Source organism: Nycticebus coucang, chromosome 12 (assembly GCF_027406575.1).
Source record: "Nycticebus coucang isolate mNycCou1 chromosome 12, mNycCou1.pri, whole genome shotgun sequence".
NCBI lineage: Eukaryota > Metazoa > Chordata > Mammalia > Primates > Lorisidae > Nycticebus > Nycticebus coucang.
Window position 1 is genome coordinate 38,130,181 of NC_069791.1, and position 19,884 is coordinate 38,150,064.

The 19,884-nt window shown below is 36.5% G+C and overlaps 1 protein-coding gene across 6 annotated transcripts in view; it reads left to right on the forward strand.

The window, feature by feature from the left end:
• ABCC9 (ATP binding cassette subfamily C member 9) overlaps positions 1 to 19,884 on the forward strand; it is a 128,219-nt gene that overhangs the window by 99,903 nt on the left and 8,432 nt on the right. For all 6 annotated transcript variants that reach the window (XM_053556279.1, XM_053556284.1, XM_053556280.1 and 3 more), the window contains 7 exons: positions 8,111 to 8,212; positions 9,200 to 9,320; positions 11,600 to 11,730; positions 12,952 to 13,030; positions 15,063 to 15,171; positions 16,462 to 16,565; positions 18,885 to 19,018. In XM_053556279.1, coding sequence (XP_053412254.1) covers positions 8,111 to 8,212; positions 9,200 to 9,320; positions 11,600 to 11,730; positions 12,952 to 13,030; positions 15,063 to 15,171; positions 16,462 to 16,565; positions 18,885 to 19,018 — 780 coding nt within the window. The remainder of the gene's footprint in view (positions 1 to 8,110; positions 8,213 to 9,199; positions 9,321 to 11,599; positions 11,731 to 12,951; positions 13,031 to 15,062; positions 15,172 to 16,461; positions 16,566 to 18,884; positions 19,019 to 19,884) is intronic.

Sequence of the window (19,884 nt, forward strand, 5' to 3'; positions counted from 1 at the left end):
ATTTCTTTATGTCCAGCCAGGAGCACCTTGCTGGCAGTATCCTCTGGTACTAATATGCTTTCTGGAACTTATCACAGAAACTCTTTTATGTGTCTTTTTTAAAAATATAATATGGAAATAAATGCATAACATGACTTTGAAAGTATTAACTTTACACAAGAGTGTTGAAAGGAAAAAATTCATATACATATAAACATTTTGTAAATATTTGAGAGTATATTACCATTTATAAATGACAAAATAATAGCCCAAACTGGTCAAATTTGGAATCCAGGAAAAAGGAAAAGAGGAAAAATGGTCTGATTGGAATGTATGACAAGCTGTTAACAAATGGATACAACAGAAGAAGTATTTACTAGCTCTGTGGAATTTATTGAGGATACAGTCTATTTGCTTTCCTTTTTCTTTATTCTGGGTAAAGATCGTGGGACTCAACATGGAATTAAAATTTGGTGCCTGTGTTAAGCTTTGGTGTTTTACGGTGTACCCCAATTTTTAATCTTGCTTTATGTATTTGAAAATTATCCAGAGGAGAAAAATCCTGATGCATGGAGATGGGAAATCTATTTGGTGCCTAACATTTTTATTTCTTTTAAAATTCCCATGATTTAGATATCGGACCTATTTTCCAATGAAGAAATTAGATCTTAGAGGTGTTTAAATTATTTATCTAAACTCAAAGCCAGTGTTTGAACTCAGATTATGATTCCAACGCTGGGAATCATTTATTGCTCCCCAGCAGTTTGATCTTTAGAACTTTTTAAAAAGGAGGCAGGAATGCACACATATGAGCTCATTCAAGAAACTTAGTTCTTTTTTTTTTCACTTTTTTTTATTGTTAAATCATAGCTGTGTACATTAGTGCAATCAAGGGGTACAGTGTGCTGGTTTCATATACAATCTGAAATATTCTCATCAAACTGTTCAACGTAACCTTCATGGCATTTTCTTAGTTATTGTATGTAGACATTTGTATTCTGCCTTTAGTAAGTTTCGCCCATACCCATTCTAAGATGCACCGTAGGTGTGGCCACACCCATTACCCTTCCTCTACCCTAACCTTCCCCCCCCTTCCCCTTCTTTGGCCATTTCCTCATAGTCTTGTGCTATAGTTGGATTATAGCCTTCATGCAAAAGCTATAATTTAGCTTCATAGTAGGGCTGAGTACATTGGATACTTTTTCTTCCATTCCTGAGATACTTGGCTAAGAAGAATATGTTCCAGCTCCATCCATGTAAACATGAAAGAGGTAAAGTCTCCATCTTTCTTTAAGGCTGCATAATATTCCATGGTATACATGTACCGCAATTTGCTAGTCCATTCGTGGGTCGATGGGCACTTGGGCTTCTTCCATGACTTAGCAATTATGAAATGGGCTGCAATAAACATTCTGGTACAGATGTCTTTGTTATATTGTGACTTTTGGTCTTCTGGGTATAAACCTAGTAAAGGAATTATAGGATTGAATGGCAGGTCTATTTTTAGGTCTCGAAGTATTCTCCAAACATCCTTCCAGAAGGAACATATTACTGTGTATTCCCACCAGCAGTGTAAAAGTGTGCCCTTTTCTCCACATCCACGCCAACATCTCTGGTTTGGGGATTTTGTTATGTGGGCTACTCTTCCTGAGGTAAGGTGATATCTCAAAGTAGTTTTGATTAGCATTTCTCTGATGATTCATGTGTTTGTAGATCATGCGTCTGTCTCCTTTAGAGAAGTTTCTCTTCAAGTCCCTTGCCCACCCTGAGATGGGATCACATGTTCTTTTCTTGCTAATATGTTTGAGTTCTCTGTGGATTCTGCCTATTAGACCTTCATCAGAGGTATAACCTGCAAATATTTTCTCCCATTCTGAGGGCTGTCTGCTTGCTTTACTTACTATGTTCTTGGCTGTGCAGAAGCTTTTTAGTTTGATCAGTTCCCAGTAGTGTATTTTTTGATACTGCTTCAATTGCCTGGATAGTCCTCCTCATAAAATATTCACCCAGGCCGATTCCTTCAAGAGTTTTCTCTGCACTTTCTTCAAGTATTTTTATAGTTTCATGTCTTAAGTTTAAATCTTTTATCCAATGAGAGTCTATCTTAGTTAATGATGAAAGGTGTGGGTCCAGTTTCAGTCTTCTACAGGTTGCCATCCAGGTCACCCAGCACCATTTGTTAAATAGGGAATCTTTTCCCCACTGAATGTTTTTAATTGGCTTGTCAAAGATTAAATAACGGTAAGTAGCTGGATTCATCTCTTGGTTCTCTATTCTGTTCCAGACATCTACTTCTCTGTTTTTGTGCAAATACCATGCTGTTTTGATCACTATCAATTTATAGTACAGTCTCAGGTCTGGTAGCGTGATTCCTCCTGCTGTGTTTTTATTGCTGAGTAATGTTTTGGCTATTCGAGGTTTTTTTCTGATTCCATATAAAATGAAGTATTATTTTTTCAAGATCTTTAAAATATGACAATGGAGCTTTAATAGGAATTGCATTAAAATTATATATTGCTTTGGGTAATATAGACATTTTAACAATGTTGATTCTTCCCAGCCATGAGCATGGTATGTTTTTCCATTTGTTAACATCTTCAGCTATTTCTTTTCTTAAAGTTTCATAGTTCTCTTTGTAGAGATCTTTCACATCCTTTGTTAGGTATACTCCCAAATATTTCATCTTCTTTGGCACTATTGTGAAAGGAATAGAGTTCTTGACTGTTTTTTTGGCTTGGTTATTGCTGGTATATATAAAGGCTACAGATTTATGCCTGTTGAATTTGTAGCCTGAGACCTTGCTGTATTCCTTGATCACTTCTAAAAGTTTTGTAGTAGAATCCCTAGTGTTTTCCAGATATACGATCATATCATCTGTGAAGAGTGAAAGTTTGATCTCGTCTGACCCTATGTGGATACCCTTGATCGCCTTTTCTTCCCTAATTGCAATGGCTAAAACTTCCATTACAATGTTAAAGATCAATGGAGACAATGGGCAACCTTGCCTGGTTCCTGATCTAAGTGGAAATGATTTCAATTTAACTCCATTCAATACGATATTGGCTGTGGGTTTGCTGTAGATGGCCTCTATTAGTTTAAGAAATGTCCTTTCTATACCAATTTTCTTAAGTGTTCTGATCATGAAGGGATGCTGGATATTATCAAAAGTTTTTTCTGCATCAATTGAAAGAATCATATGGTCCTTATTTTTTGGTTAATTTTTGTGTTGAATTACATTTATAGATTTACATATATTGAACAGCCTTGAGACCCTGGGATAAATCCCACTTGGTCGTGGTGTATAATTTTTTTTGATGTGTTGTTGGATTCTGTTTGTTAGGATCTTATTGAGTATTTTAGCATTAACATTCATTAGTGATATTGGTCAATAATTTTCTTTTCTTGTTGTGTCTTTCCCTGGTTTGGGGATCAAGGTGATGTTTGCTTCATAGAATGTGTTGGGTAATATTCCTTCTTTGTCTATATTTTGGAAGAAGTTTAGTAATATAGGTTCTTGTTCTTCTTTAAAGGTTTGGTAGAATTCTGATGTAAAGCCATCTGGTCCTGGGCTTTTCTTTTTAGGGAGATTTTGTCTAGTTGATGGTACTTCAGAACTTGATATTGGTCTGTTCAACATTTCCACTTCATTCTGGCTAAGTCTTGGTAGGTGGTCTACTTCCAGGTATTGGTCAATTTCTTTCAGATTTTTATATTTCTGAGAGTAGAGTTTCTTGTAGTATTCATTAAGGATTTTTTTAATTTCTGAGGAGTCTGTTGTTATTTCATCATTACCATTTCTGATTGATGAAATTAGAGATTTTACTCTTTTTTTCCTGGTTAGGTTGGCCAAAGGTTTATCTATTTTTTGATCTTTTCAAAAAACCAACTTTTGGATTTATTGATCTGTTGTATAATTCTTTTGTTTTCAATTTTGTTTAGTTCTGCTCTGATTTTGGTTATTTCTTTTCATCTGCTGGGTTTGGGGTTGAAGTGTTTTTCCTTCTCCAGTTGCTTGAGATGTCCCATTAAGTTATTAACTTCCTCTCTTTCCATTTTCTTGAGGAAGACTTGCAGTGCTATAGATTTCCCTCTTAGGACTGCCTTTGCAGTATCCCGGAGGTTCTGGTAATTCGTGTCTTGATTGTTGTTTAGTTCCAAAAATTTGGTGATTTCCTTCTTAATCTCGTCTATAACCCATCTATCCTTCAGCATAAGGTTCATCTTCCATGTTTTTATATGGGTATGTAGGTTCCTGTTGTTATTGAGTTCAACTTTTATTCCATGATGGTCTGAGAAGATGCAAGGAATAATTTCTATTTTTTTAAATTTGCTGAGGTTAGATTTGTGGCCTAGGATGTGGTCGATTTTGGAGTATGTTCTGTGGGCTGATGAGAAGAATGTGTATTCAGTTTTGTTGGGATGAAATGTTCTGTATATATCTGTTAAGTCCAGATGTTGAATGGTTAAGTTTAAATTTAAGATTTCTTTGCTTAGCTTCTTTTTGGAGGATCTATCCAAGACTGCTAAAGGGGTGTTAAAATCTCCAACTACTACAGAACTGGAGGAAATCAAGTTGCTCATGTCTGTTAGAGTTTCTCTTATAAATTGAGGTGCATTCTTGTTAGGTGCATAATTATTAATAATTGAAGTCTCATCATATTGAGTCTTACCTTTAACAAATATGAATTTTCCATCCTTATCTTTCCTTATTTCCGTTGGTTTAAAGCCTATTGCATCTGCAAATAGGATTCCAAAGTCTGCTTTTTTCTGCTTTCTGAGAGAGTATAGATGACCATCCCTTCACCTTGATTCTATATTTGTCTTTTAATGTAAGATGCAATTCTTGTATGCAGCAGATATCTGGCTTGAGTTTTTGTATCCAGTCAGTCAACCTGTGCCTCTTTAGAGGACAATTTAAACCATTCACATTAATTGAGAATATTGATAAGCCTTTCAAGAGTCCGGTGGACATTTTTAATCCTTTTGTGACTGTGAAAGTTGGAATTTGATCAAAATTTTCTGGGTGGGTTTACTTTTGTGGTGGAGGATTACACTGGTCTTTATGGAGGATAGGTCTGAGAATATCCTGGAGAGCTGGTTTAGTTATGGCAAATTTCTTCAACATGTGAATGTCATTGAAGTATTTAATTTCTCTGTCATAAATGAAACTCAGTTTAGCTGGGTACCGGATCCTGGGTTGAAAGGTATTTTGTTTTAGGAGATTAAAAGTCGATGACCATCCTCTTCTAGCTTGAAAGGTTTCAGCAGAGAGATCTGCAGTTATTCTAATATTCTTGCCCTTGTAGGTGATGGTTTTCTTTCATCTGGCTTCTTTCAGAATTTTCTCCTTCATATTAAGTTTAGTGAAATTGATTATGATGTGTCTGGGGGATGTCTTATTTGGGTTGAGTCATGCTGGCGTTCTGAAACTATCTGAATTTCAGAATCTCTTAGCATGTCTGGAAAGTTCTCCTTCATAATCTCATGGAGAAGAGACTCTGTGCCTTGTGAAGCCACTTTGTTGCTTTCAGGGATCCCTATAAGATGAATATTGATTTTCTTTGAAATATCGCAGAGCTCTTTGAGAGAGTGATCTGTTTTTGCCCTCCATTTCTCTTCTTCTTTGAGAGTTTGGGAGCGTTTGAAAGCTTTGTCTTCAATGTCAGAAATCCTTTCTTCTGTTTGTTCCATTCTGTTACTGAGGGATTCTACTGTGTTTCTCAGATCTTTGAGGGCTGCAACGTCTCTCAATGGGTCAAAGTCTTTGGTCATTTGGTCTTTGAATTCGTTGAATTCTTGAGATATCTTTTGGGTTACTGCTTAGAATTCTAATTCGATCTGATTTGCTATCCAGATTCTGAATTCGATTTCTGACATCTCAGCTATTTGTTTGTGCATGGGATCTTGTGCTGTGTCTGCCCAATTGATCCTTGGGGGAGTTGATCTACTCTGATTATTCATATTGCCAGAGTTTTTCTGTTGATTTCGCCTCATGATTGCTTTTCACCGTTGCTTCTGGCCATCCTCAGAGTTGGGGAGGTGTCTCTCCAAGATTAGACCCCAGCAGGATCACTCTATTGTTGCTGGATCATTGTAGGAAGTGACCCTGTGTAGTTCCTCTGGGGCTGCCCAAGCCAGGGACTTCTGGTTGTGGAAGCAGTTCTGGAGTGTGACACACCCGAATCGAGCAAAAGGGCGGGTGGTGGTGCACATGGTTCTGGGAGTGCCTGGCGCCCAGTGACTTTGACACAGAGAGCCCAAGGCTCCAGCAGTCTCTGGCCAGGAGAAGGGCTCTGCGCAGAGGCAGGGAGGGCTCTGGAGGGCACACGGCTACCAGAGTCCCTGGCCAGACGAGTGGGCTGGTGTGGAAGCAAGGAGGGTAAAGCACAGAGGACGCAGGGTGGCGCGGCTCCTGCAGTTCCTGGTCAGGGCATGCAGAGGCCCGGCGGGGGTGGGTCATGTGTCGCAGGTCAACGGTCGCAGCGCAGCTCTTATGGAGGTCTGGGTGGTGCCAAGCCCAGGAGTTTGAGGTTGCTATGAGCTGTGATGCCATGGCACTCTACCCAGGGCAACAGCCCAAGGCTCCAGTGTGCCAAAACCAGTCTCACTGTGCCCCTGAGGTTTAAGGCTGTAAGGCAGCTCAGTCCCCACCTTTAGGCTGCTCAGTCACTAGGTTACTAGCTCCTACCCGATCCTTGCTCTGCGACCCTGAGGCTCGAGCTTGCCCGGGCAGTTGTCTCACAATGGCTCTCTGTGGCCCACAGCCGAATACTATTAACTCCATCAGGCTTGGTGGCTCAGTTTGGGGCCCTAGACAATGCCCAGAGTTCTCCGCACTCCTGCTCAAGCTCTCCCCAAGGCAGTTCAACTGAGTGCCAAGTCCAAAACACCAAAACAGCTCACAGGTAAGGCCTTTCCGGTTTGTAGTCTCACTGCTGCTTGTACTTACAGCTGCTGGTGGGATTAGGTCGATCAAACACACGCAACCACTTGCCAGTTTTCCACTGTTTTTGTCCTCCTGTTGGGGTCCAGAAGTCCCTTGTTGACTCCCTGTATCCTCAAAAGGATGATTATAGGCAGATCGCACCAGCCAGAGATGCCTGGAGTCTTATCTCCCCAGACTCCAAGAATTCACATTTTAACAGTATTGAGTCTTCTGATCCATCAAGAAACTTAGTTCTTTGACTTCAGCATATTAAACACTCCAATTGTCATTAATGACAAACCAGTTGCTAGCTGGGTTTTTTTCTTTTTTCTTTTTCTTCTTCTTCGTTTTTTTTTTCTTTTTGAGGAACCAGAGATATATTTAGCTAGAAAAGGAATTCCCTAGTAGGAGGAGACTTGAGATAATTTTAGAAAATGCCCCTGCTTGAAATTTCTACATGTGTTTGGAACATGTGGCATATTATCATGAGTAGCTTTTAAGATTTCTTTGTTGACTAGTAAGATAGAAAAATACCTAAGAGTGGTGGGAAAATGGGAAGGGAAGAAGGTGTTAGAAAAGAACAGATGTCTCTATCTTTTATTTGATTCTAAGGTGAGATTTAGTTATTTTTGATAGTTTTGTGAAAGAGTTTATTATTGAATTATACACAATCCAAATACACTGGCATGTCCATCTATACTCATAATTTCGGAGTAAATATAGCCTTTATTCTTATGTATATGAAATATGTAGATTTAACGTCCTAGACTCTGAGCCCAGATAGTTGACAAAAAGTTCAATTACAAATACCAAGTTAATCAGAGGCAAATTTCCACAAAGGCCTTACTACAATGCACAGAACTGCTAATAACAATCCTGACATAGGCAGGTAAGAAATTTAAGCTAGAAAATCAACTCCAAAAATAGTTGTTTGGCAACACACTGTATTGAGAAAGGGATAAAAGGGAAATCCTATATCTGATCCAGGCTGTGCCACTGGTTGCCAAGTCTCTATGTATATCCATAATGAGGACATTCACACTCTCCATATGGTAAGTTATCCTTTTTCCACATCATCCTCTGACATTTAACAGGACATATAGAATGGAGTGTATTTTTCCAATGATTACCTCTGTCTGTTGATTGAGATCTTTGGTTTAAGAACTTGGGAATAATCTTGTAACATTCTTTCTTGCTCTTTTTTAGGATTATCTGGGAGCTTGCATTGTTCTCACTGCCTCTATTGCATCCATTAGTGGGTCTCCCAATTCTGGATTTGTGGGCCTGGGTCTTCTGTATGCACTTACGGTAGGTGTGTTCGTGGTACTCGTTGTAGTTATTATCAGCTCTTACTCATGGATGTTATAGGGGAAGTTTAAAGTTCATATACAAAGTTGACCTAACATTTTAAGACAGTGAGGATTCATTTCTGACATTGTGAACCAATTTTTAAAACTACTCAGAGCTCATGGTCAGAGTGTTCCCAAGCTTCTGTGGGATCCCTCTCCAGACTTGCTCCCTAAAATGAATATGAATATACATGTGGTACGTGCAAATGGAAATGTATACAATGTCATTGTGCAGGGAAATCAGAGGACAGTTCACAAATCTGTGACACATGAGGACCCTTAAAGAGAGCAGACACATTTCTTTACAAAAGTATCCCATGACATTTTCCCTAGTCTTTATTTTTTTCATTCTTTATTAAATCATAACTGTGTACATTAGTGCATTTATGGAGTACAATGTGCTGATTGGATATACAATGTGGAATGCTTACATCTAACTGATTAACATAACCATCTTCTTGCTTACTTATTTGTTGTAGTACAAAAATTCATACTGTATTCTTAATAGTATAGAAATGTATCATTGCATTATGCACATTAGGTTGGATCCCCCCAAAAGCCCTCCCTCCTCCTGGCCTCTCCTCCCCTCCCCTCTCTTTCCTCTTTCCTCCTTCTTTCTGGGCTACAGTTTTGTTTTATGAATTTATATGAATGTGTATGTGACTCTATACTGATTTCATAGTAGTATTGAATACATTGGGCACTTTTTTCCCATTCTTGAGATACTTTACTAAGAAAAATATGTTCCACTCCATTCAGGTAAACATAAAAGATGTGAAGTCTCCATCTTCTTTATGGCTGCACAGTGTACCTGGCAGCACTTATGAGTTGTCTGTCTCATGTAGCATACACTAAACATCCAAGTCATCCTGTCACCAATATCCAGCAATTACAAAAGTTCCTTAACTTTAACTGAAATATATAAATTTTCTGTCCTCTCACACAGATAACCAATTATTTGAATTGGGTTGTGAGGAACTTGGCCGACCTGGAGGTCCAGATGGGGGCTGTGAAGAAAGTGAACAGTTTCTTGACTATGGAGTCAGAGAACTATGAAGGCACCATGGGTATTATTTGGATTATTATTTTGTTTCACTCAAGTATTCATTTTAGTCAAATATTAGTATATGTTAAGCACCTTGTCGTTTTTGCTTTTGTTTTCTACTTCAATATCCAGAGATCCCATTGCCATCTTGACTTTGCTTGATTATATACACCTGAAAAGATAGGACTATTTAGGCCTGAAAAGTCTTGGATAGAACCAGAATCCAAATAGGTATTACATAATAATATTTAAAGAGAGTTAGAAAATATTTGGGCTTTGTTACATTAATTGCCAGCCTAAAGTAAGCTACTGTTTTTTTCTTTCTCAAGACCTTATTAATTTAGATGTCAAGAAACTTGGCCTTAAAATATTGAGATTTTCAGCTTTGCTAGAATAAAACTGGCAGGAAATTCAATACTGAGGATGGAATAATCTTTATTAAGTGCAAATATGAAGCTTCAAAGTTACTCCTTTACCTGAATCTGTGAACAGCCATGTAGTTCTTCAAGGATGAAATCCAAATGACTTAGCTGAGACCACTAGACATTCATGGGTTTACTTCCCTTGTGATGCTGTTCTACTTGTACACTTTCCAAAGACATGACACATACCTCCAGCCAGGCCTTTCATCTCCATATCTCTAGCACTTTGCATAGCACCTCTCCTATTTTAAACATACAAATATTTGATGGCCAACTGATGGGACAAATAAATCAATTCACAAATGAACTATCTCTAATTACCTTGAATAGCAGGGAGTCATGGAATGCTGAAAAGACATGATGTTGGTAAATGCTCTGAAATTCTAGCTCTGAAAACAAACTAGAAGAACTATTTTTAAAGTTCTTAATCAAGAGTCATTTAAGCCAGGCACAGTGACTCATGCCTGTAACTATAGCACTTTGGTAGGCTGGGGTGAGTGGATTGCTTGAGCTTAGGAGTTCAAAACCAGCCTGAGCAAGAGCAAGACCCTATCTCTACAAAAATAATAATAATAATAATAATAATAATAATAATAATAGAAAAACTAGGCAGGTGTTGTGGCAGGTGCCTGTAGTCCCAGCTACTTGGGAGGCTAAGGCAAGAAGATCCTTTAAGCCTTAAGTCTGAGGTTGCTGTGAGGTATGATGATGCCATGGGACTCTACCCAGGGCAACAGAGTGATACTCTGTCTCAAAAAATAAAAATAAAAAAAGAAAGAACTCGAGAGTCATTTACTTTAAATGTGATTTAAATTTAAAAATAAAACAGTACAGAGTCTGATTTAGTATTACTTTAAATTTAGAAACAAATCTATATATATTTACACATATACACATATATGAAGTCTGACAAGTTCACAAAATCACCACCGTGCACTTACATTGGCAGCACTGTACAAACAGCTCAGTAAGGTTTTATAACCTTGGTATATCAGTGTTTCATAGCTGTATTCACATGGATGCATCAGCAGTGTCTTGCTGAGTGGTGTTCATTACTGTTGTTGTATGTTTTTGTGTGCTGTCATGAGAATGTTGGAGCTTAGATTAGAGCAATGAACAAACTTTAAATTTCTTGTTAAATTTGACCAGAGTGGAAGTAAAATCAGGGGCATGTTAGCTTTATGGGGATAAACACCAGTGTACAAATGGATTGAATGTTTTTCTTAGGAAGGTTAAAGCAACCAATAATGGGCTGAACTGATGAAAACTTTGCAAAAATTCAGCGAACTACATGTCAAAATTGTAGGCTGACTGTGAGAAGCAGGGAAGATCAAGTAAACATGAGAAGAGCAATAGTTAGGAAAATCTTAACTGACAAATCTTGGCATGAGAAAGGTGTGTACAAAAGGAAGGAGCTCACTGATGAACAAAAGCAAAGAGCTCACAGGGCATTGTAAGGGATTTTTTTTTTTTTCTTTGCCCTCAAATAAGTGTATCGGAACACCCTTCCTACTCACCTGATCTGAGTGACTTTTTTTTTTTTTTTTTTTTTACCCAAATATAAAGGAACTATTGAAAGGAAGACATTTTGATGACATTCAGAACATAAAGGGTAAAACAATGACAGCTCTAATGGCCATTCCAGAAAGATATCCAAAGTTGCTTTTAAGGGTGGCATAGCTTCCCAAGGGGAGTATTTCAAAAGTAACCAGAGTACTACTTAGCAATGGGGTATATAGCACTTTTTCTAGGATGAGTTTGCAAAGTTAATTGTCAGACCTCATATGTACATCTAAACATATTTAAGTATTTGTATCTTTCTTTCTAAATCTACCCCTAGCTATTATCCATTTATCCATCTATCTCCCCCTCTTCCCAGATCCTTCTCAAGTTCCAGAGCATTGGCCACAGGAAGGCGAGATCAAGATTCATGATCTGTGTGTCAGATATGAAAATAATCTGAAACCTGTTCTTAAACATGTCAAGGCTTACATCAAACCCGGGCAAAAGGTATGGAATTCACTGCCATTTGATTTGTTTTATACATAAGCCTATTGTGGAGCTCACTCCTTTACCACCTAAGCTCTTTGGATTTCCCAGTCATGTAAATACTACATAAATTCTCCCTGGGCTCACATAATATTTCCTACCCAATATGGGTCAACTTATCTGAAGAAAAGAAAAAAGAGAAAGATAGGATCAGAGTATGATATATATTCTCATATGTATTCTCTAAGTCATATTGCCATTTGTTAATCTCCTTTACAGATCAAAAAAGTCAACAAGCATATATATTTTTTAATTTCTGCTTCTTCCCTCTGGCTCATGGCCATACTAGATATCCTCAGGGAACCTGGACTTCCATACCATAATAGCTATCCTCCAAAAATGACTTTAAGCTGATGTAAAAAGAATACATGCATTATGCAGCCTTTAAAAAAGATGGAGACTTTACCTCTTTCATGTTTACATGGATGGAGCTGGAACATATTCTTCTTAGCAAAGTATCTCAAGAATGGAAGAAAAAGTATCCAATGTACTCAGCCCTACTATGAAACCAAATTATTGCTTTCATATGAAAGCTATAGCCCAACTATAGCCCAAGAAGAAGAGGAAAGAGGAGAGGAAGGGGAAGAAAAGGGGGAGGATGGGAGAAGGGAAAGTAATTGGTGGGACCACACCTATGGTGTATTTTTCAAGGGTACATGTTAAATTTACTAAATGTAGAATATAAATATCTTAACACAATAATTAAGAAAATGCAGTGAAGACTATGTTAACCAGTTTGATGAGACTATTTCAAATGGTATATAAAACCAGCACATTGTACCCCATGATTGCATTAATGTACACAACTATGATTTAATCATAATACAAAAAAGAATACATGCGGAAAAAGTTGTCCATTTCCACTTTTTGTTATAAAACCATCACTTCTAATATAAATGGAATAGTTATTTACTAGTATGACAATATACTAAATGTAAAAATTAAGCTGTGAAGAAAAAAAAAAACAACCTCATGGAAATATAAGGATTAGAATGGAATCATTAAAGATCTGGTGGTGACTTCATGTTTTTATATTAATTTCATAATTCATAAGGAATATCTAAGAAGAAAATGATGATTGTAATGTAATCATTTAAATAGTTTCACTTGTTTAAGTGAAAAATACTTTTGCTCACTTGTTGTACTTTGAGTCTTCTCTCTGAATGACAGTTGCTTTTTTAGGTGGGCATATGTGGCCGCACTGGCAGTGGGAAGTCTTCTTTATCTCTGGCTTTCTTCAGAATGGTTGATATATTTGATGGTGAGTGGCTAACTAAATTTTTTTTTTTTTTTTAATTTGGCCGGGGCTGGGTTTGAACCCGCCACCTCCGGCATATGGGACCGGCGCCCTACCCGCTGAGCCACAGGCGCCGCCCGCTAACTAAATTTTTTAATTGGTCATATGTTGCTTTCCTTTTAAAAAATCAATATACCTAATTTTGCAAGAAATAAAAACCAAATATTTATAAGGACTTTGTGTTGTACACATGGTTTGAGATAGATAACCTAAATAAACAGCTCTAAAGTAAAGAAATAAGGTAGAATGGGGGAATAAAATGATTATTCCTAAACTTATGTCTAGAGCTTATTGGTAAAGAGTTCTAATAAACTTATCAAATGAAAACAGGGTCAACCCACTTTGAATAGCAATAGATGGAGGTAGCCTTTCAAAAGGAAGGAAAGCAGAGGAATTCTACTTTGCTTCCCTCAGACTAAAATATATACTCTTTCCACCAAAGGAAAAAAAATTACAAGAAGCTAAGTAATCTGTATTTTTAATTTTGGTGCATAACTCTTACCATAACCTTCTTGACACTGAACATTTTTGAGAGGCAACCTTTACTTTAAAGTGCTAAGTTCATGATAACAATATACAAAAACACTTGTTACTTCCCTAAATTATTTATAATTTAATTCACAAGAGCACAGAAATAATGTAATCTGTTTTAGAAAAAATAGGTCACATTATTTAGTCTATTCAGTGGCCCATAAATAGGCCAGCACAGAACCTATCTTGCATGAAAGGAAATCTAGCAATGAACTTGACCCCAGCTCAAGGAAGTACTAAATGTTACTATCCATGATGATTATGATGATGGTTATTGTACTTTGCATATTTATTGTACTTGATAGTTTATTCAATAGTACATTTACTATACATAACAGTTCAAATTTACTGTACATAACAGTTCTGTGACACAAAGAGGTCAGTTTATGAACAACAAAATTGAACCCTAATAATTGTAATTGAGAGGGGGGAAGTTTAGATTCAGGAATGGGATAAGCCTCTGTGGCCAGGTTCACAGCTTGCTTTTTCCATGGCTAGTAATAATGCACAGATACTTTAAAGACTTTCAGTAGGATTCACGCTACAAGGCAATTACATGATCCAAAATCAATTGACTAATACTTTTCATTAAAAAACTGTGCTTATGACTGATCATATTAGGTTACCCTGATCCTCATGAGCCCAAGAACATGATTTGAAGCCCCACGTGAACTACTATTTTCTTTTTAATAAGAAGCAATTAAGAGTTTAGTAGGTAATTTATTGTTCCTGAAAGGTACTGTTTAAGCTAATGCCTCTTAGCTGGTCTTGAGTTAGTATCAACCTGGTGAAAGGATTGCAGTGTCATTCCCAGCCTGGACTGGCATAGTCACCTCACAGAGTGATGTTGTCTTTGCCCCAAAGTGACATGATAAAATGAATCTGTCAGCTTGAGGAAAGAACATCAAGATTGTACAAGTCTCTGAAAATCCACATAGAGTATGGGGAAATTTATTAAAATTTGATATATATATCATAGAATTTACTTTCCTATTTGCAATGCATTGTACTAGTCAATCAATACGGAAATAAATGACAGACAAAAATATATTCTAGTTGGGGCATATATTCTAGTTGGGGGTGAGACAATAAAAAAGATAAGTATATGTATACAGAATTTCAGATTCTTCTAAATCCGTATTTAGAAGAATAAAGCAGGGAAGGAGGAAAAAGGAACACCAGAAGGGAGAGGGCCAAATAGGCCATAAAAGTAGTTTTGGTTTGTAGGACCCCATGAACTGAATAAAAATTGAAAATTCCTTTAGGAGAAATATACAAGAAAGACAACCTATCACCCAAATGTTTATCTTCTTAGAGATACATCATGACACTTTTAATACTTTAGAGGAAAGCTTCATCTTCTGATTTCAATACTAAAACTAAAAACGAACTTTTGACTTGTAAACAGATATTATTTTGCTTGTGATTTTTTTATATGCCTGTAATTTTTGTTTTTCCTTAACAGGAAAGATTGTCATTGATGGGATAGACATTTGTAAGCTACCGCTGCACACACTTCGTTCTAGACTTTCCATTATTCTGCAGGATCCAATCCTGTTCAGTGGTTCCATCAGGTAGGTGACATGTTCAGCAGAAGTCCGTTTGCCTCAGGATTTACCCTGTGGCTCATGGGAAAGAGCTCTTTTTCATGTATTTGTGAAATAACATTGTCAAGACACTAAGATCAAATAGTGCATGTATGAATGTAGGCTGGAAAACCCTGAAGTTGCTAAGTTGACCTGTAGAAGAAGCCAATCCCCTTATGTCTGCAGATCTTCTCTTTCACATTGATTCTATAAAAGCCACTATTTCCTCTATACTTGGGAGCAGTGGCTCTTGGCAGGCATTTTTGAGGTGTCCTACCCTACAGATACCCTGGACAGATGTTCTGACTTTGGTTAACCTTTTTCCTTATCCTCTCCCCCACCTTTTACGGTTAGCCAAAATTGCTTTGAATAAGCTGCTACAGTCTCTTCTGTGCCTGGTTTGGAGTCCCCACCCCCACCCCCTCTCACACGAATGGAAATATCTGTCATGTGCAAGGTGCTTTAAATATGTTGTCTGATTGAATTCTCAAAGCATGGCCTTAGGGTGCATATTATTATCCTCATTTTACAGATGAGGGTTTTGAAACTCAAAGAAGCTATCACTCACCCAAGTTCATATGCCTAGTAAATGGTAGAACTGCAATGGCATCTGAGTTTTGTCTGATTCCAAAGTCCACCGGGGCATCGTCCACCAGATGGTGTCTCTCATTTCATCCATCCTCTGTTCCTCTTGTTCTCTTTGTCCGTTCATTTAATTATAAAGAAGTGTTACCACCTTCTCTTACTAGGTACTCTTTATCTTGAAAAGAGAATGCGCATAAGATTTCTCAATGTTTAGCTGTAAAAATACCTTAATTAAAAGTTCTGGATATGTCGGGTTAATTAGCAACACCACAGTGAATTTACATCTCTGAGTATATTTATTATGAACGCTGCTATTGTGGATAGTGCCACGCGGCTTGTCTAAAGCAGCAGCATTTGTTACTAAACACGAGTCTGGGTTATATGAAACACAAGAGGGAGTGGACGGAGCCCCTTAACAAAGTTAATCACATCATATTATGAATGTAAACTTACCAGACAATTCATCAAAACCATCTTTGGAAACATTGAGGTCGTGGATTCATTCCCTTGTTCATTCATCAAGCACAAATCCAGTGCTTGCTCTGTCCTGGGCACTGTTCTAGGTGCTGAATATACAGCAGTAACCAAAACAAATAGAACTCACATTTTAAAGAAAGAAAAGCAATGAGCAAATATACATAAGTCTTTCTCTATTTTTACTTATTGACTAATACTGATCTTTTTCTATTACAGATTTAATTTAGATCCGGAGTGTAAATGCACAGATGACAGACTCTGGGAGGCTCTAGAAATTGCTCAGCTAAAAAATATGGTCAAATCTCTACCAGGAGGTCTAGGTATGTTTTCTACATAGTATATTTATGTAGTTTATAGTATATTTATTTATTTATTTAGTTTATAGTTTATTTATTTATAGTATATTATTTATACTATAATATAAATATACTATGTAGAAAATAGTATACTATTTCTACATAGTATATTTATATTATATGCAATTTATATAATTGCATATAATTAATATATATGCAATTAATTATACATATCTCTGTCTACATTTAATTCTATAATCACATAATTCTAGTGTTAAATCTCCTTGTATTTAAAATAGTCCCCTAAAAGTCATTAGGACATTTCAAAATCTACTGATTTTGAATGGGGTACAAGAGGATGAAACTTATAACAAATTTTGTTCTGTGTGAACACTCCAAAATATTCTACTTAACACGTGTGTATTTTCAGTCTTCTCTCTGCTGGTGAGTACAGATCACTTTAACCACAATCTTTCCTTGTGGTCATTCTTGTTCAGGTGGTCATCAAACTTGAGGAAATGGATAAGCGGATTGCTGAGGCTGTCAGGTTAAGAGCCCTTGGCACCATGGAGGAGAAGGCAATTCCTCCATGTTAATGCTGACAGGAAAGCATATTTCTTTAACTTATATAACATAATTTTCGTTGTGTTTGAAGACACTATTTTGTATTACCCCGATGCAGTGCCAGTTTTAGCCACTTACATAAAGAAACTTGTACTAAATCATTGATAAAAATTCAGTCCCAGAGGCAGTGCGATTTCTGACAAATAAACAATGACAGAATGAAAGAATGACATGATTAATGAAACAATAGAGAGCTCATATTGTTTTTAATTCATAAAAAGGAATATCTATAGTTTTAGACATTTGCTTCCTTGAAATCTGAACTCCTTCAAGAGAACAATAGGAAAGATAATCATTTATTGGTATTCTAACTTTAATACACAATATTCATTTGCCAAATTGTGTAGTTTTGGCATCTAGCTTTTTTAAAGTTAACCTATAAGATAAAACCATCTTTATTTGTTAGTTTATTTGGAAAAAAGAGCTTACTCAAAACCATGACATTTTTATTGTTTTAATTAAATTCCAAACAGAAGGGAAAACTTATGACAGTATGTTTTTAAGGAAATGTTATTGACCTTACTGGTGTCAGATTGTGAGAGCAGTTCCAGAACTTGGCATGAACTTTCCCATAATAATTTTTACTATCTCCTGTGGAGAGCACAGCAAGCCTACTTGAGAAACTGATACATGTTTATAGTACTTTCTCTTTGGCACTTAGAGCCCCTCTCTCCCACCATTACTAGTTGGAAAGGCAGGCAATTGCATCTTTATAGTACTTTTCACTAACTTGAGAGCTGCGTATACTTGTTTTGTATTGTGGGCATGGATTTGGGGATTATGGTGCAGTATAAGCAACGGGGGGTTGTATTTACACATGTAACTAATGGAACATTGTGCTCATTGTCTTAATAAAGATTCAATCAATTTCTTAATGAAGATCTAACCCAGGCCAAATCTGGTGAAGAACATTCACCACCCCCAGGATTCTCCTTATTTATTAAATACATTAAAATTTAGAGAAGGAATTCCTCTATGCACAAGAATTTGATGCAGTAAGAATATAATGAATAGAATTTTTTTCCAAGACCTGACTAAAAAGCATTTGAATTCTAATTAAAAAATATTTGAAAACATAATTTATTTAAGTTCACAAGAGTATAGTTTGTTAAATGTGGATGGAAACAAAAAGGGAAGGATACCAAAGACAGACGTAGCATTCATTTATCTATACAACAATGTTTTATTCAAATACTATGTCAGATAATGTAGTATTTGGGGTACAGTGATGAAGAAAAATGAACCCAGTTATTACCAACTTGGAGCTTCCGGTCTAGAGAAATGTATAATGGAAAGGGAATGGATTTAGAGTTGAGAATATTCTATATCTTATTGAGCTCTACTACTGATTAGCTAAATGAGACCCTGGGCAAGCCGTCTTTCTGGGTCTTAGCTAATTAAACAATCTCCTTAGAGAATTTCATTTAGAAATTGAATGATCCAAGGTCTCTTAGTCTTCAAAATACTTAACAATATTTTATATCTTACTTTCAGGAGGTAATTCAAAATCTATTGTTGTAAATGGGATGACCAAGGATCATCTTCATTTTCTCAAAGTCAAGTTCTTCTCTGCCTTTCCACTATGAAATCTTTGCACCAGCAGGAAGTGACACCATCATGTTGTCATACAATCTAATATGTTTTTCATGATTTTGCCCAAGGAAAGAAAATGTTAGCAGCATTTCTTCAGTGAAATCCTTGCTTCTTTCTCTAATTTAGATGCGGTAGTCACGGAAGGAGGGGAGAATTTTAGCGTTGGACAGAGACAGCTGTTTTGCCTTGCAAGGGCCTTTGTTCGTAAGAGCAGCATTCTTATCATGGATGAAGCAACAGCTTCCATAGACATGGCCACGGTGAGTGCATTAGCTAAACTATTAATAATGGTGAGTTAGAGAAATGTGCATAAACATTAAAATTTATTTTTTTCCTGATTCGGTTCTGAATTCTCAGTACTATTGTTTCAAGTGACTTCTCAATCATCTCCTGATAAACTGATAATAGCACATTGAAAATTTAAAACAGATGAGGCACAATACACGTTAAAGGCCTTCCTGTTTCTAAGAAACAAAATAAATTTTTCTAATAAATTTTCAAAACAGTAAAATTCTATGGTTGAATTGCTGAGAATGCTGTACTATGTTCAGGTATTATGGCATAGTAAGTCTGAAATGCAGCGTACAGATCTCTTATTTTATAGGATCTTTGATAACCAAAACCAATCATTAGTTCCTGAAGCAATTTGAAGAAGGATTCACTTCTTCATTGCTGTTTCAGTCATTATAGGATGAGTAATAGCTATAATTAATAATAGCATTCTCCACGTGTTCATGGTAAAAAGCCAAAACTTTTGCCTCTTGGAAAAAAATTATTTTAAGATATCAAGTATGTCCAAGATCTATCTGGAAGTGTGTAGCTAAGTGGGAAAAAATTTTACATTAAACCACAAACTGTGTAAGAGCTAGCTATTAAGGGTCTTTTGAAAGTTAACTTGATATTAAAAGTTTGGCATCAGAAAGAACAACAACAACAAAAGAAAAAAATCCTACAACTTCTTTGCTCACTTTAATTGGTGTAAAATACCCAAATAAGTTAAACAGTTTCAAGATTAAGAACCAGTTATGGAAGTAGATAGTAATTTGACATCCTTTTTTTTTTTTTTTGATAAAGTAAGACTAATCAAAGCACCTTAAGAAAGCTGTATAACTTAAAGTTAAAATAA